Below are 18,327 nucleotides of genomic sequence, written 5' to 3'. Positions count from 1 at the left end.
ATATTACTGTATTCAGTAATACATATTTAGTTTTAGTTCATTTGATGAATGTATAAACTTTCTATAGCTTGGTAAGTTTTGTTTCTACTCCAGCCTGCATGCCGTTTTGATCATTAATGCTTCTGCAGTACTGGATGTGCAGGCCTGCTAAAATCATATTTAAAAAATATGGATCCCATGCCTAAAATATTACTCAAAATCTTACAATGAAGTACCATACATAAACATCATAAATAATACATCTCCAGAGTGTGATTGACGCTTGCTGTGACACCAAAATATTGTCAAACAGCCATGATGCATGAGCAAAAGGGAAATTTATTTGATTTTATTAGGCTACACCCACACACACACGCCTCAAAGTTATTCCTCAAAGAAGCAGCAATGCAATGTATGATGTGTGTGTGAGAGAGATAGGAATGTGGAGAGGATGGAGGTGTAGGACAGTAAGAATTATGAGATTTAATTAGTATTTCAATATTTAAACTCAGCAGTAGCAACGCTATTACAAAAAAAAATGCTAACATGTCACCATATTCTGCAAAAAATAGGAAATTGGGCTAAAATTAAATACTTAATTTGCGTGAAAAAAAGTTAATGTAAAAATTTCCAGATAAATCGTGTGCCTTAACACATTAACATTGACAGTATTTCTTCAGTTTCTCTAATACTCTAGTCAACATGTTGTTTCTGCTTAAAACAGGCCTCGGAGTGAACATACACATTAATATTTATAAGGCAGTGTATCACAACCTTTAAATCATTGTTTTTTTTTTTTTATGTAAGCATGTGACCAATGAGTTTCAGATAGGACAAAGTATGACTCTAGCAGCCCTAAAACAGGCTGCTATATGCCTATGGTTATAAATATTAAAATCATTATTTAAGATCTGATAACACAAGTTGTAACACACTAACACATAATGATAACACATAATATTTTTACATATTTTTTAAAATTGTATCATTTTGACTTTAATAATGACTAAAGCAATATAAAGTTCACAGCTTGGAGTTCAGAGCTTCTGTTTTGCGGTTGTGTGAAATGTTACTTCACAAGCATGGCACTCTCCAAAAGGGCCGTTGGTCCCATGCACAGAAGGGGAAGTGGTATTCTCCATAAGTGGTTTTGTTTGTTCTGCACAGAGCGTGATTTGGTTTTCTAAACATAACGTAAACATGTGACAAGAATGCCAGAGTAAAGACTACAATGCTAAGAGGAACTGGTGATCAGGTTTGTTTTGTGCAGTTGGTTTAACATTGAGGTTAATAGAAAAGACATGATTAATAAGCCTGTAACACATTTGTAAATGTAAATGTCACAAACACGGTTCGTTATGGATCCAAAAATTATTCTTCTATGCCATTACTCAAAGAGCCATTTGAGTTTTCTATATGTATTAGTGTAAGAGTTGTATTATTATTTTTTCCCATTTTCTCCCAGATTTGGAGGGCCAATGAGGATCATAGTCATCTAGGATTCTAGGATTTCTTGTGTTTCATGTACACTGTGTTCCAAATTACTATGCAAGTGAAATTATTCTCAGATTTTTCTACATGATCAATGCAAATGACAGTCAGTATAATTTCTGTATAATTAAACTCATGACTGATTAAGTATAAATACAATTTTATTAAACAAACATACAAAAAATAAAAAACTCATTATTAAGCAGGCCAAAGGTTTTAAGCAGCATGGGGAAAAATTATGTTTCTGCTGCTAAAAATCATGAAATAGGGTGGTGCCCTGGACAAGTTATAAATTCATTAGATATTTCACGAAAACTTAAGCGTGATTACAGACAGGTTTGTGCAGATAAAGGCAAAATAAGGAAGGTTTCTGCCAGGCAAGTTCACCGGATTAAGAGACAAGCTGCTAAAATGCCATTACAAACCAGCAAACAGGTATTTGAAACTGCAGGTGCCTGCTGTGGTGAATAAACCTACTATTCGGCCACCCCTAACCAGAGCTCACAAGCAAAAACGGTTGCAGTGGGTCTAGACATACATGAAGACTAATTTCAAAACAGTCTTGTTTACTGATGAGTGTCGTGCCAGCATGGAGGGTCCAGATGTATGGAGTAGTGGATGATTGGTGGATGGCCACCATGTGCCAACAAGGCTGCGACGTCAGCAAGGAGGGGGTGGAGTCATGTTTTGGGCCGGAATCATGGGGAGTGAGCTGGTAGCCCCCTTTAGGGTCAGCAAAGTATATAGAGTATATATATTCTGAAAAAGAAGAACCTTGCTATCCGGAGCAAAATCATCTTCATGCATGACAATGCACCATCTCATGCTGCAAAGAATACCTCTGTGTTATTGGCTGCTATGGGCATTAAAGGAGAGAAACTCATGGTGTGTCCACCATCCTCCCCTGACCTCAACCCTATAGAGAAACTTGAGTATCATTAAGCAGCTCTGGGACGCTATTCTGACATCATGCAAAGAAATTCAAGCAGAAACTCAATGGATGCAAGAATTGTGAAGGTGATATCAAATAATAATTCTTATGTTAATATGTAACTTGGCTTGATGTTTTTGTTGCGCATAATAATTTGGAAGAGTGCATTTTGAGTTTTTATATAAAAAATTATGATATCGTTGGCAGGGTTGTTCAGTAACTGTCATGTCCTGGCCCTGTTTCCTGTCTGTCCTCGTGCCTGTGTTTCCCCCACATGACCTGTACCCCTGTGTTCTGTCTCAGTAGTTTTTCACCTGACAATTTGTAGCTCTGCCCCCTAGCCCCAGGTGTTTCCACTTCCCTTGTTGTGTATATATAGTTCCCCTGTGGCACTTTGTCTTCGTCGGTCTTTGCACCAACTCCTGTCGTTTTTCTTTCCACGTTTCTCTAGTTTCTTACGCCTTGTTATTTTCTCTGTTTACCCTTGTTTATTATCTAGTTAATTTCCTTGTTTATTTATTCTTGTCTAGTTTAGTTATTCTTTGTTTAGTCTCTCTGTTTCTCTGTTTAGTTTTGTTTAATTCTGTTCCTCGTTTGTTTCTTTATTTATCACTCCCAGTTTGTTTATGTTAGTTTTATCTCACGTTTGTTCCTTGTTTATTTCTTTGTTTATCATCGTTACCCCTTGTTTGTTTTGCTTTACTTCTTTTGTTCCGTGTTTGTTTATCTATGTTATTTATTTAATAAATAATTTATTACGACCTTACCTGCACTTGCGTCCGCCTCCTCGACTTCCTGCCTGGCTCGTACTGACAGTAACATTGGATTTATACTTTATACTTTATATACGGGTCATGACTTAGAAATTATACTGACTGTCATTTGCATTGGCCATTTAGGAAAATCTGAAAAAAATATCACTTGCATAATAATTTGGAATACAGTGTAAATTTAAAATAAACCAAAACAATATGTTTAATAATTGCGAGTTTTTTTCCAAAAAGCCTTTTCTGTTGGATGTATTCAATTAATAGACCTACAAAACATAAATAATTAATGAAAAAAAAATAACAGTCTTAAAATATCAGTAGACTAGAGATTGGTATAACTGAATAAGTGAATGAAGGAAAAGCATTCTACTCAAAATCCATGACCACAAGGAGCAAAAAATTTGGTTTGTCTTGCAGACAAAAGCTGTCAATATCCTTTTTCTGTTTTTCTGTGTCCTATTTTTAGCCATTTTTTCTTTTGCCAGGCTGTTAAAATGTCCCTAAGGACATATGTAAATCTATTGCTTGACCACTTAATTGTGGACTTCCAAAAAGCCTTTATCTGGATTTCTCCTCTTAGTAACAATGCTTCTCTCTGCATCCACATGCTGACTTTCTCAAATCCTAAACCTTACTTTATTAAAAACACTCAACTCTAAAAACATGTAATGCCTTTCCATCTTTTAGTATCATTTTACTTGTTTGTGCTAGGCTGTGATTTCTTCAGTGTCTTCTGTGTGAAACTTTTTAGACAGATTTCTTGATGTAGCTAGCACTCAAACATCAGTCCAGGCATTTGGTGTGTTACATCTCAAACACAACTGATGCAACTAATGAAGCTCCTGATTTGACACTTAATTTACAAATGCACACTCTTTTAAAGGATTTTATTTAAAGGTAAAAAAATAATTAAAATATTCATATATTAGAAACATGTTTTATTATTTATTGTAAACAGCTGAATAATTAAATCAGTGACAGAACAAGAAAGTTAACAGTATGTGTAGAAGTACAATTAAAGTGTGCTCAACACAAACAATTCAATTATTGAAATAAAAACAAATTTCATATTAAATCTATAAAAGCCCATTTCAGCTAGATTTTTTTTCACTACATGTATGCACTGATTATTACAGAATCTTGAAGACATAGTCCAAATCTAACAAAATATTCGGGACAAAATATTCATTAATCATCTAAAGAAATATTTATTTTTCAATATAATTAGTAAAATGATTGTTTTTTTTCGTATGTCAAACTTATCAGTATAAAACAAACAAGAATTTGTTGAACATGTTTTACTTGTTTGGAGTTTCAGGAATTCCTTTTTCCCACGTTTTATGGCCACAATGATCCGAGATAAGTTTTTCAAATAAAGGTGTGGCATTTAATCTCAAAAACTAGCTTCATGCTCTGAGACTGTATATTACACAAACCAAGAAGTACTACCTCAGAAATCTTCACAATAACATTAAAACAACAACTAGACAGTTGAAATTTAGAAAAAGATCACAAACCCACATGGAATGTGGTTGAGGAATGGATAAATAAGGCTAACATCACGGATTTGGAATGGTCTTTTCAAAGTCCTGACTGAACCTGAACATGTGGACTGTGCTTAAAAGTCAGGTCCATTCTAGGAAACCTACAAACTAAACAATTCTGCCAAAAGGAGAAGACAGTTGCTCATAAATCTCTTCCAGGAGTTTGGTTGTTTGAGAAAGGAATTGCGGGAAAATTAATTATTTGAGTTGTATAAGCTTTTAATAAAACAAGTTAGCTGAGGCCAATGGTACCAATGAGAACTGGAACCAGTATGATGTTAAAGACTGCAGATCAGAAAACCTCCATTTTAATAGAAATATGCAGGTCATGAAAAGTGTTTCAGACATTGGGAGCACCATTTTGCTAAACCTTTGTTAAATCTGGTGCTCCTAATGAATGGGAAATATTTGAAGTGCCATTACATAACTCTGCCACGGATTCAGTACCAGAAAGCCAGAATCCAGCGTAGAGCGGCTGAGTGAATGTGGTGTGGACTGTGTGTAGGAGGGTCATTGTATCAGAGACGCTGTAGAAGGACAGAGTTCCTGCACTGTGATCCACATACACTCCTATTCTGGAAGATGGAGGAGCTGAGATCTTAGTCTCAATGTTGTTGTACCAGAAAGAGAGAGGAGAAGAAGTCCGCAGACTCCAGGACTGATCATTGTGTCCAAATTTACACTCATCACCTGATCCTTTCCTACTGATCCCTTTATATGACACTGATATGGCCACCCATTTCTTGCTGCTCCACTCAACCTCCCAGTAACAGCGTCCACTCACACTCTCCTTACTCAACACCTCAAAGAAGTTCTCAAATCTCTCTGGATGATCAGGATACTGCTGGGCCTTCTGAACGTACTTCACCTTTCTGTAATCCTTAGACAGGATGAGGTAACCATATGCTGTGTTTGGATCCAGAGTCAGCTGACAGAAATCTAAAAAAAAAAATTCATTCAGAAAATTTACTTAAGTAAAGCCTTTTTTTCTTTTTTTAAAAAGGCCTTTAGGAAGTTTAGGAATATTTAAGGGTCATTTAGAGACTAGGCCATTGTTAAATTTTATTTGAACAAAGAGGAGAGCATGAAATGTCCATCAATGAGCAGCGGTTCTCTTTAAATGACAGCGCTCATTCACTCTTTACCCCAACACCAGGAAGGTAAATAATGCACCACCAGTGGAACTCAACACACACACACATACACTTTAATATATGTGTTGAAAATATGCATGTAGCTATACTGAATGATGAGGCTGGAGATTAGTAGGTAGAAAATTGCTGTTGGGTGAAATCTGAAGGTATGCAGAGCCTTGCACTTCACACATGGTCTTATTTGTGTTTAATATAGGTATTTAATATCTGTCCTCTGGAACAATTGAGTATTCATTTAGGGGTATCAGAGTGACCCTAAACCGCTGGCGTTAGTTTTAGTTTTTGGGGGGTGGAGGTAAAACCAGTGTGTCTGTACTGGGTGCACCAGTATGGGAGTGGCCAAGGTGGAGAGGAGGTATGCATGTGTGGGTGAGATTCTTCGCTTGCTTGCCTTTTTTTTTTACAAATACCAGTAGTAGGCAAACGCCAATGCTATAATAACCGTGCATTTTTTTTTTATCAAGGTATACAGTAAAACCAGTTACTGCTGCAAGCCTATCTAGAATAGCTGAGAAACTTTACAGACAATATCAAATTTACTGAAGCAGTAGATATTAATTATTAGTGATTGTTAACTGTGGTTCTGTTCATGTTTTCACTCACATTGCAGAAAGTCTTCTCTGGTTTTTGGTTCTGAGGGAAAAACCTGAACTGCTGCAGCTGTGGAGACACAACACAACACAGAATGAATATCCAAATGTAACTTGAACAAGATTACTGTATATTAAAACTCATGATCTTAAAGCACTGTAAGAATGTCTGTGTTGTGGAAAGTTTTTTTTATTTCTCCGAAACAGGTTAGTCTATCAAAGTCTATCATTATTCGTTCAATATTTTATACATTTCTGTGATCATCCAGTATCGCTAAATTCAATTTAAATGAATCAATCTTTACATATGTCAATATAAATGTGTTTGAGGTGACAAACAAAAAATAGATCCTTTCCTTATAAACGTAAACTTTGCTGTGTATAAATTAAAAGATACTAAACTCAAAAAGGTTAGGATTAAAACTTAAAACTTTAGATTGTTATGGCATCCAGGTAGGTGATATAGAACTCCACACTTCACCCTTAATCCTACCAAACAGACACGTCCTACATCGTATATAACAGCAGAACATATCCTCCTACCATGTGGAGAGATTCTGCTGATCTTTTCTTCATGAGTTTCTTTCTCCAGTTTCTTTTTAAGATCAGATACAGATCTGATCACTGCATCAAATGAGACATGATGACGGACACTGATGTTGGGTGACTGATCAGATCCAGAAGAGACACTGAGAGACTCGAAACTCTAGAGATAGAAATAATAAAATAACATTACAGTGCAGAAGTGTAAAGCCTCAATTGAGCTGCATACATTAGACTGTTTGAATCTGCTGTCAGGTCACTTACAAATGATATTATCAGTAGAATACCCTCAAAAAGGCTTATAAACTATACACACTGCACATACAGTTAGGGCTGCCACAAACGATTATTTTTATAGTCGACTAATCACCGATTATTTTTTATGATTAGTCGACTAATCGGATCATACGTTAATTGAATATAAAACACAGTCTATCACAATAGAATGCAGCAGCTATTATACAACCAACATTAGATTTCAGCTATATGCTAACTAAAAATAAAAACAATTAAAATCATAGTTCATTAAACCTTTAATGAAATATGCAGCTTGTTGTAACAGACAATTATTTTACTGTTTAGCATAAAGTGTAAACAACTGTGTAAAATAAGGATAAGGCACTGGCATTTATGAAACATCTCAACCGTGAGGTTGTTTGAACTATTATGAAAAAAAAGTATATTAATAAAAAATGTCTCTCTGTCCAGATATTGTGTACATTACCGTACACAGGGCAGCGGTCTGCACAGATCTGATTGGCAGAGGAGAGCGTTTGGTGATTTTACACCACACATGACTGATCTGTGAGTTTACTGCACCGAAAAGCACTGAAAACAGAAGCCACTGTCAGAATGAAATCCTTCTCTGTAGTTTATCGGTTTGGGACGGCATTTGTGACAACGTCTGGGTCCGGATCCGGATCGTGGTCCGCCTATTAGTGACCTCTGTTTTAAAGCTATCAAGATGAGTAAGTTAAGTACTAAGTTAACGCTCTGTTTACGCTAATTTTAGCAGCTAAATAGCAATTTAGCTTCTTCGTCATTTAATCAGCCTCAACATGCCTCCTTTTCAGGTGCTCGTGCATCGCGGTTGTGCTGCCGAGGAAGGCAAGTTCTTCATTGCAGATATTGCATTGCACGCGTTTCACTTTTATTTTCTTGGTGATCCCACACTTTTGAGTTCTGTAGCGGGGTAGCCATGAAACCAGAGCCTGTCTGTATAATGTCCTGAGATGTCGTCCACTACCTACCCCGGTTTCCACTACTGCGCATGTGCGTCCAGGACAGAAAGGCAGTTGCAGCAGTTTGGAGAGAAAAACAAAGAAAAAAGAAAAAAAAAACGACTAATCGACTATTAAATTAGTCGTCGACTATTTTAATAGTCGACATAATCGTGACTAGTCGACTAATCGTGGCAGCCCTACATACAGTACAAGTCTACTATTCCAGACATGAATAATACTGTTTTAGACTGTTTAATATTACCTATAAGGGACACTCATAATAACTTGATGACTCAGTCTCTCTATATTTTACCAGTGTTTGTTACCTGGAAGAAGTGGATGTGGTCCTCTGTGTGTGAAAGCTGCTCCAGCTCAGTGTTTCTCTTCTTTAGATCAGTGATCTCCTGCTCCAGCTGCTCCAGGAGTTCTTCAGCTGCACTCTGTTGTGTATAGTGTAATACACAAAATTATTTAGTACATGTGACTAATATATATATTTTTGATATTTTTGATTTATATATATTTTGGTGATTTCGCTTCAAGGTTGTAAGCCAATCAGCTCATACAGTGCCATTATTTCTGCTGTAGACTGAAAACATTTGAATTTAATATTAGAATATTAGACAAAAGATCAACATTTCAAAATCTACTTTTATGTCCAGGTATATACATCTGGATCTGATACATAGTTCAGAAGATAGCACCTTTTGTCTGAACCCACTCATTTTTGGTGAGCAAAAGTATTGGAACTTTCAGTTTCAGATTTGGGTTTTATCTGTGCAGACTGAGCATTTATAGTTAGAGGAGTAACCAACATGAAAACAAGAGAGCTGTCTATTGGTATAAAAAACAAAAACAAAAAAAAAAACAAGCAACTGTGAAGCTGAGGGAAGATGCAAAATCAATCAGAACCATTACAGCACAAATATTGTCCATAGCCAGAACAACAGTTAAAATGTCCTGAAGAAGAAAGTCGTCATTGGTGTACTAAATAACAGGTGATGAACAGGTAGACCATGGAAAACCACAGCAGTTGATGACAGAAACATTGTGAGTTCTGTAAAGAAAGACCCTAAAACAACTGTTAGTGACATCAGCAACAACTTCCAGAGGGAAGCAGTGAAGGTATCAATGAGGCAATCTACTTTTCAGACTTCATGAACAAAGTACAGAGGCTTCAAAAGAAAATGAAACCACTGTTGACAAGAATAGGAAGGGCAGGCTGGAATTTTCCATAAAGTTCAGAGACAAGCCTATGAACTAATTATGGAGTGAGACAAAAACAAATCTTTACCAGTGTGATGGAAAGGCTAAAGTTTGGGGAAAAAAGGATCTGCTCATGATCTCTAAAACACCTGCTTATATTTGAAGGCTTAAGCTGGCATGGCTTATTCTGGGATGGGCTTATTCCTGTACAATGGCCTCAGAAGTCTAGAGAAACATTTTGTCTTTGAATTTAAATTGATTGATTTAAATTTAAAAGATCCTTCATTAAGCAGCAAGATAATGATCCAAAACACACAGCCAGAAGCATCACAGAAGAAGAATGCTAAAGGTTAGTGATGTCAGTGGGTCACAGGCATAATGCAGTTACTGCAAGTGAAGGATTTGCAACCGAATATTAAATCTTATTTACTTTTATCGGTTTCAAAACGTTGGTTAAAAAGAAAAAAATAGTTCAGACAGTGTGGTGGAAAATAACGACAGGAAGAAAGAAATTTCTGAGTCTCTGAGTCTTGATCAGAATGAGTAACAAGATTTATTGAGAAGACACACGTATGAATACAGAGTGATCTCCTGCCTTGGAAAAGTGCCACGCTCTCTTTTATACCTTTCAGATCCTCCCAACCCTTACTGTCTTACTTTCCCAATTATGGGCACAGTGCCACCATTGTGACACGTCAACTTCTTCTGACATATGGTATGACATAATCCCTTAGTGGGCATATCAGGCTGGTTCTCAAAACACTGCAAGCAGAAAGGAAGATGACCCTGGCGCCAGAACTTGCAGACAGAACAGCTGTGACGTGCATTCCTTAACACACACACACACACATAGACACACACTGCTGGCGCCAGATAGAGAAAACTCTCACTCAGCATTTCAGAAATGCTCACTGAGGGTAGTTCAGTTCAGTTTACAGTACACATTATCATCGCATAGAACAAAAAAGTAATATCATTAATAGTCGTCATTGTTTATGAATCATCACACGTCATTGATTATGAATCATTTCAATAAATATGATATGTTGATCTTTTGTCTCATATTCAACTTTTAATGTCAAACCAAAATGTTTTCAGTCTACAGCAGAAAAAGGGGATCAGCCTCACTGTTCCAATACTTTTGAAGTGGACTGTATGTGCACACCCATGTCTGTGTTAAGCTGCTGAATGCCAGGTATGTAAAAAATGTGGTAAAGCAATCATCAACCTCAAAGTGTTTTGTTCTTAATGGAACAGATCAGCCCAGATTAGATCCTCTTACTACCCTCGTAGCAGTTCAACAAGATCAACCAAACTATCATTGGTGCTGATTTTACTTGACCTTCCAGCAGCCTTTGATATAGTCATTGTATGTCTAGAGGACATCTTATCATAGACTGAACCCTAGCAAAGGTGAGCTGCAAAACATCCCTGGAACTACAAGTTCTCACCATGGAATTACTATCCCATTCCAGAACTCTCTGCAGAAGCACAAAGCCTTGTGGCACCTAAGGATGACTAGTTATTGTTTTCATTTTTTTTTCATATTGTTTTCAAACTTGTCTAGTTTGCAACATCTGGAAAATGTGACATCACAACTACAGTACCAGTCAAAAGTTTGGACACACCTTCTCATTCAATGTTTTTTCCTACATTGTAAATTAACACTGAAGTCACCCAAACTATGAAGGAACACATAATGTATAAAGTAGTAATCTTAAAAGTGTTAAACAAACCAAAATACTCATAGCATTTAGCATCGCATAACGTTTAGGTGGGCTCCTATCTGGTCTTCTGTTAACTTGCGGTTTCTGAAGCTGGTAACTCTGATGAACCTTTGCAACAGAGGTAACTCTTGGTCTTCCTTTCCTGGGGCGGTTCTGATGAAGGCCAGTTTCATCATAATGTTTTTGAAGGTCTTTGTGACTGCTTTTGAGAATAATTTCAAGTTCTTCAATTTCAATTTCAGTGTTTCAGATTGACTGAATAAATTTTTTTCTCTTTACTCAGTCATCATAGTATGGATTAGAACATTAAATACATCAAATAGGGCTATTCGCTGTATACCAACTCTACCTCTTTACAACTTTACAACTGATGCTCTCAAATGAATTAAGAGGCAAGAAACTCAAGTAATTAATTCCTGATGAGTTCATCACAGCTGTTAACTAAAATCCATTGCAGGTGACTACCTCATAAACCTGACTGAGAAACTTTTTCAGAACGCAGGCAAATAACCCATTTTCTATTTTAAGTTAACCCTGTTACTCCTTTACTTTATTCATTTCAATAGATTTCTGCAAATGCTCACATCCTATTTAAACATTTTTACTACCTTAAAATGATAAAAATGGACCTCCCTAAAGCTTTAAGTACAAAAACGTAATTGATAAAACTAAAAGATCCATGGAGGACAAACATTTAGACTTTTCTTTCTATTAGCACTAAGTTGGTATATGCAGACACATGTACTAAAAAAGAACCAGAAAAAAGGCCCACAAAATGCTAGAAAAATCATCAGAGCTATGGCAAGAATAGAATGAAGAAGTTACAGGTAATGCCTTTGTACTTTTTCTGTGCTTATCCAGTTGAGTTACCTATTACAGTTTTTTGAGTTCACCAGGGCACAATTTCAGGAACTATCTCTTCTTTTGTCCAAACTGGGTTGGGTAGCCGGTAAATGAGTATGGTGTTTGCAGGGCAGTGTATTCTAAAAGATTCACATAGTGTTCAGTATGTGTTGCTGTATTTAATATAGGGAACTGTGTTTAGAATTCAGCTAAAAGTGTATTTTAGAAAAGCTAAATGAGTGTAAGGCAGAGAATGAGCTAGTTTAGTTAATCATGTTAATAGAGAAAATATTTGAGTTAGAAATTTCCGAAATTGTGTTACAGATTTTGGGTCTTAGCAACAGCAAAAAAGCTGTAATTCATCTGTTATTTATTTAGCTTAGTCACTGCGCACATATGCTCACATGACTTATTACCTTGACAGCGTTCAGAGTTGGTTTCAGTTTCTGTAGATTCTTCTCTTTCTCCTGGATTTTCTGCTGGAGTTTAATGTTTATCTGCTTTAGCTTATTCTGTAAACAAATATAATTTGTGTATTTGTGAACTGTGAGAAAAAGTCATTTTTACTGGAGTAGCTAAGAGGATATCAATCATTTTGGTTCTACAGAGTTAAAAATGATTTGGTATATTTCTTATGTAATATCAAAACAAACACGTCAAACATGTTAAATACTGTAAGACCTGATATAATCAAACAACTGTAACAACAGTTTATGAACCTTAATCAACCATAGCTCAGGGGTTAGAGCCCTGGGGTTTTGGTCCTGAAAATTAAGCTGCCATTGGTATAAATATTATACAGATAAAGTATAAATATTATTTACAGTATATAGCTATAAAATTCACATGAATTGATTCTCAAAAATGATAGGTTTTACCTGTTTTTCAGTTCTTTCTGCTGCAGCTCCAACTGTATCATGACCTTTGTGATGATTCAATGCGCACAAATAACAGACAACATTTTTGTCAGTGCGACAGTAGATCTCAATCACTTCATTATGCTGAGAGCAGATCTTCTCCTGTAGTTGAGCTTTGACCAGCTTGTGGTTTTTCCAGGAAGGGTTTTCATCGTGATATTTAAGATGACTTTCACAGAAGGATGACAAACACACCAAACAGGACTTGATGGCTTTGAGTTTTCTCCCAGTACAGAAATCACACTCCACATCTCCAGGTCCAGCGTAACAGTGAGCAGGAGAAGCAGCTCGGACTTCTGTCTTCTTCAGTTTCTCCACCACTTCAGCCAGCATGTTGTTTCTGCGTAAAACAGGTCTTGGAGTAAAACTGCACTGGGGGCAGCTGTAGATCCCCCTCTCATCCTCCTGATCCCAGCAGCCATTAATACACACCATACAGAAACTGTGTCCACAGGGAATAGTTACTGGATCCTTCAGTAGATCCAGACAGACTGGACAGTGGAATTTTTCCTGATCTAATCCTGAAATACTGTCCTCTGCCATTTTGCTAAGAGACTAAGAGACAACAATACTCTCAGTTTCATTTTGTCTAAAGAGAAGAGGAGGGGTTTCATGATATGGAATTTCAGAGAGAAGTTGGGTGGAGTAACAAGCTGGTGCAGGTCAAAAGAAGCACAGTAATTTCCTTTAAGTCTTTCTCCCTACAGTATCTTTTTATACCAGCACTAAATAGATTTTAACAAAAAGAGACTATAACAGTGTGATTTAAACCATTAACATAGTTCTGTTTAACAGGAAGATTCAAATGTACAAGAGAAAAACTTGTAACAGACAAAACACACTATTACACCATGGATACATAATACATACATACACTTCTCCTCTTCCCTTTAGTGCCTACCTGGAACCACTGGGCACAAGACAGGAATATCCCCTGGACAAAGCAACAATCCCCTGGTTTTGACAGACACACACATTCACTCACACCTCTAGGGGGTAACTTAGCATGACCAGTTCACCTACTGTGTGCATTTTTAACAGTTGTGGCACCATGCTGCGAATCAAAATAAGACATTTTATTTAGAAGCACCTATTAGTAAAACATTGAAAATGACTGCACTATTAGAAATAGTTACAATTTGTTGGAGTTAATGAAATAATAAAAGACAGTTTATCCTAAAAAAGCACATGATGTAGGCCATGGGGCAGTTGGGCCATGTTTGTAAGACATGTTGATCCATCCTAAATGGTAAACAGTAAATAAATGGTGTTTTAAGCTTAGAACTGCATCTTATTGGGCTTTGATTGGGTCGTCCCCTAGAGCATGTGACAAGTGTTAAGAAGGAATCATTTATGCGAGTAAAGCATATTAATCTATGTGTTTGCACTGAACCATCTTTCAAGTTACAAGATAGAATATTAACAGGGAGTTACTGAAGGGGAGAACGTTAGATTAAATAAGCATTTTGCACAGCAGGTAATTTGTATAATGGTGTACTGAACAAGGACATTTAATCACTAGAATTAAAGACAGCCATTCGACAAGAACTACCTAGCATATTTTATCTCAGATGTGGAGAATAGCACAGGGAATTGAACTGAAATGTTGTGGTGTGTGTAGCATTACTTTAGATAAAAGTGTGCACAGTTGTGGATAATATTTGACAAATCTATAAAGTAAAGTGTTGTTTAAACCCAGGTTTGGCACCAATAAAGACGAGGTCTTGAGGGCTTAGCTGGAGACTCTTTTCTATATATTGCATCACACTTCACTGAACAAATGACCCATTTTCCCATTTCCAACATTTCAGAGAGATGTCCATTTATCATTTGGTCAACATAACTAACATTTCCATGAGAAAACGTAAGTATTCCTAAATTTCCCTCCTAAATCTCTCTATTTTTAAAAACGTATTGTAATGGCTCCCTCACCTGGCATCAGCAGGTTATGCAAATAGACAGGTCATATGCTTGTTTTGTTTTTCTCTGCTCTCACATGTGTGACTGGTGTTTTGTAGTTTTGAGTCTCTACAGCCACTGTAAACCTGTATCTGTCTCTCACCTTCAGAATAAAGCTCTGATTCTGATCTTCCTCATTTTATCTCTATATGAGTGTAGGGAAGTGTTGTACAGCTGAGGGGTTTCACTTAATTGAACAGTGCCAATATGACACGTTATAGCACGAACCCCGAGTGTATTATTGTGATTATACCACAGTTCCATTATCACTGTTTATTAAAAGATTTTGTGCTCGTGTGCTCCTCCTGCAGTTGCAGAGTGTAATAAATGTATACAGCACTGTCATAAACCCCCTCTTTCTACTGGCACTTTTATCTAAAATACCAACATAACATTGTGGATTATATGTTTTATATATATATATATATATATATATATATATATATATATATATATATATATATAAATCTCTCCCAGCGCGCACACACACACACACACACACACAGACCTGCACTCTGATATTTTTGACTCATCAAATTAAATTTGAATTCAGAAATCCTCACAACCAATTTTACAGTCCAATTTATCATGCATTCTTTATTCCAGCACCCTATGTTGATTTTATCTGTATTTTAGGTGACAATATAATTGCATTTTACATTTCTTACATTCGTTCTTTTATTTACATTTAAATATTCACTATAATAATTTACATCTGAAGAAAAACAAATGCAGTAGAATTTTGTTGTGATTAAACGGATTAAATTTATATACATAGTGGAAATTCCACCTGCATGTAAGCTACTTTTTCCATCAGAAAGTAAATAATAACAACCATCATTAATTTGTCCGTGAAATGTTTACTTTATTGTAATCACGACTGAAACATGACATTTCTTCTGTGTCTACAACTGATAAAGTAGCGTGTTTACAGAGTAGCACTGTTAGCCCTCATCACCAAACAAGCACAGCACAGCTTCTCCGGTACGTCACAGACGAGCAGCACAGAAGATTTGTTCGAATGAACAAATCTTTTGAACAAATCTTTTTAGTGAACGGATCTAATGATTAGTTAATCTAAAAGAGCTGCTGTGCCCATCACTACTAGTTAGCTTCAGTAAAGAATTAACCAACTGCAAATAGCAGTAGTCCTGGTAGTCTTTGTAGTCCTTATAGAACTGTTAAAATTACTACGAACTAAATCGATTCATTTGAATCACGGTGTTCCGAAACACTGTTTCGAAGTCCGCATCAAAAGAGGAAAGCCACACGACTGTTCCAAAAACAAGTTTCATTACGTCACGCAGTTTCGAAATATTTTAAATCTTTTCGCGCGTTTTAGTCCGCACTTACGTTCAAGCAGCTGGTCTGAGATCAGAATGCTTGGTCTCATATCTGCCCAGAGAAAAGACCCTATGGATTACTGGCTCAGACACTCTGCCGTCTTTCTTCATTTGTTTCAATTATAAAAAAATATCTCTCAATTCCAGCAACCCAGCAGTCCAAGCACTGTGGAACAGATCCTGTTAATAATAAAAACAACTGATTACTTGTAATGTTTAATAAATAAAGTATTACACAAGCATTTGCCTACCTTGCAATGTAAAATGAATAATGTCAGCTATATAAATCCACTGACTGTGTATCATAATGAAAAATACATCTTAATGACATCATTAAAACAACCCTGTTCTCTGCAAAATAATATGTTTTCATGACTCAAATTTATTCAGGGACACAACATGCTATGGGGGAATATTTCTTAAATTTTTCATAAAAAACACATCACTTCTGTTTCTGTTAAGAAAAAGTTGTGGATTTAGGCCCTAGTTGCCCACTAGATGTCCCTGTGGCGTGTGATGATTCGAACGTCTCACAAGATTCATTTTCCGAATCAATTGGTTCATTTGATTCGATCACCCAAAAGCCCCACTTTTGCCATCACTAATTATAGGTTTATTAAACTCCTTCCTCAGTGTAAATTAATGCACTTTGGGCACATGGTTGCCTACTCCAAAATGGCGGCCACGCTGAAACGCCAGCTCCTATAGACCAATAGACGACCACTTTTCAACACGCCCACACCTTTCGACACGCCCAGTACTCCTAGCTGCAGAGACCCATGTCTTGCTCCCAGTGGTGTATTTAAGCAATAGGACATGAGATTGTGTTATGTCGTAGATCATCACAGCTGATGTTATTCACGATAACACACAACCTCGAGTGTTCTATTGCTTTTATACAACTGTTTTTTTTTTTACAAAATGAATAAAGAAAATAAAAGACCCTCAAAAAATTGATGATAAATATACTTTAATAGTAGTTCCACAACAAGTAAACTGTAACAGAACTGTTGAAATCTCCCTGAAGCTCTCCTCTCCTGCTCCACTGAGTCATCTTCAGGTAAAAGATTTTTCAGCATTTCAGCCTGTTTTGCTGGGTGGTGTTGGTTAGCTGGCTGGACTGTGGTTAGGTTAGTGTAGCTTGCTTTAGCTTAGCCTAGCCTGGCTGGTTACTGTTCCGGCTATCAGACCGCAGCAGAGGTGACAGATGGATTTTCATTTTCTAAGCTAAGCCACATACAGGGTTATCCTGGAAGAAAACTTGCTTCCTTCTACTCTGGCAAAGTTCCCCAAATCTGAGGACTGTTTTTTCCAGCAGGACAATGCTCAATTCCACACAGCTAGATCAATTAAGGTGTGGATGAAGGACCACCAGATCAGTGTCATGGCCAGCACAATGTCCAGCCCTGAACCCCATTGAAAACCTCTGGAATGTAATCAAGAGCAGGGCTGGGCCGCTAATCTGGCGTACCGGGCATTTTCCCGGTGGGCCGACAGTCCTCAGGGGCCGATGCTGTTAAGATTTGTTATTATTTTATTTTTTTCTTTCCTTTTTTTCCCAAGAGACCGGCCCACAATATAGAGGGAGCGGCCCATTGGCCCGTCTTCAATATAGACAGTGGACTGAACCAATCAGGATATAGGACAAAAGCAGCCCCACCCTCTCTCCGCATGGTCCACTGAACTCCCACTAGAGAATTTACGTGTGGAGAAACTGGAGTGTCTCACTGTAGCTGCTACAAAATGTGTAAGTATCACACGCATGTTCGCTGCTGTTGCCTCCGCGTCCTCAGAAGCAGCAGACAGGGAGAGCAGGCTTGTGACAGAAACCAAGAGACAGAACCAAAAGACAGAACCAAAAGACAGAGCGGAAAAGTGTAGCACGTAAACAGGTAACAGGTGATGGGGTAACGTTAGCTCTATTATATGGTATTTGCATACTTCCCACAATCTGGTAGTCATGCCCCCTTATTCTGATAAAATAGCAAACGGTCAATACTGAGAAGTGTTGGATGAGCAGCAAGTGTCCATTTTAGGCTACATCATAGTATTTTAGATATTTAGGTTAATGGTGTGTTGAAAGGCTGCATAGTAGTTTGAATTTGTA

The 18,327-nt window shown here is 37.0% G+C and overlaps 1 protein-coding gene across 9 annotated transcripts in view; it reads right to left on the bottom strand.

Annotated features, from left to right (window-relative positions):
* The window catches only part of LOC103035149 (tripartite motif-containing protein 16-like), a 204,234-nt gene that overhangs the window by 25,258 nt on the left and 160,649 nt on the right, over window positions 1–18,327 (bottom strand). The window contains exons 1-6 of one of the 9 annotated variants that reach the window (XM_007254902.3): window positions 12,880–13,524; window positions 12,418–12,513; window positions 8,552–8,665; window positions 7,003–7,165; window positions 6,473–6,529; window positions 4,133–5,654 (exon numbers count right to left, since the gene is read on the bottom strand). The exons of 6 other annotated variants lie outside the window; for them this stretch is intronic. In XM_007254902.3, the coding sequence (XP_007254964.3) occupies window positions 5,080–5,654; window positions 6,473–6,529; window positions 7,003–7,165; window positions 8,552–8,665; window positions 12,418–12,513; window positions 12,880–13,461 (1,587 nt within the window). In that variant the 5' untranslated portion in view covers window positions 13,462–13,524 and the 3' untranslated portion in view covers window positions 4,133–5,079. Of the gene's footprint in view, window positions 1–4,132; window positions 5,655–6,472; window positions 6,530–7,002; window positions 7,166–8,551; window positions 8,666–12,417; window positions 12,514–12,879; window positions 13,525–18,327 lie in introns of those variants that run through there. 2 more of the 9 variants (XM_049479225.1, XM_049479201.1) reach the window with 2 other exon arrangements.

The sequence above is a fragment of the Astyanax mexicanus genome, chromosome 1, assembly GCF_023375975.1.
Source record: "Astyanax mexicanus isolate ESR-SI-001 chromosome 1, AstMex3_surface, whole genome shotgun sequence".
Classification (NCBI taxonomy): domain Eukaryota; kingdom Metazoa; phylum Chordata; class Actinopteri; order Characiformes; family Acestrorhamphidae; genus Astyanax; species Astyanax mexicanus.
This window is presented reverse-complemented; position numbering and strand designations above follow the sequence as displayed.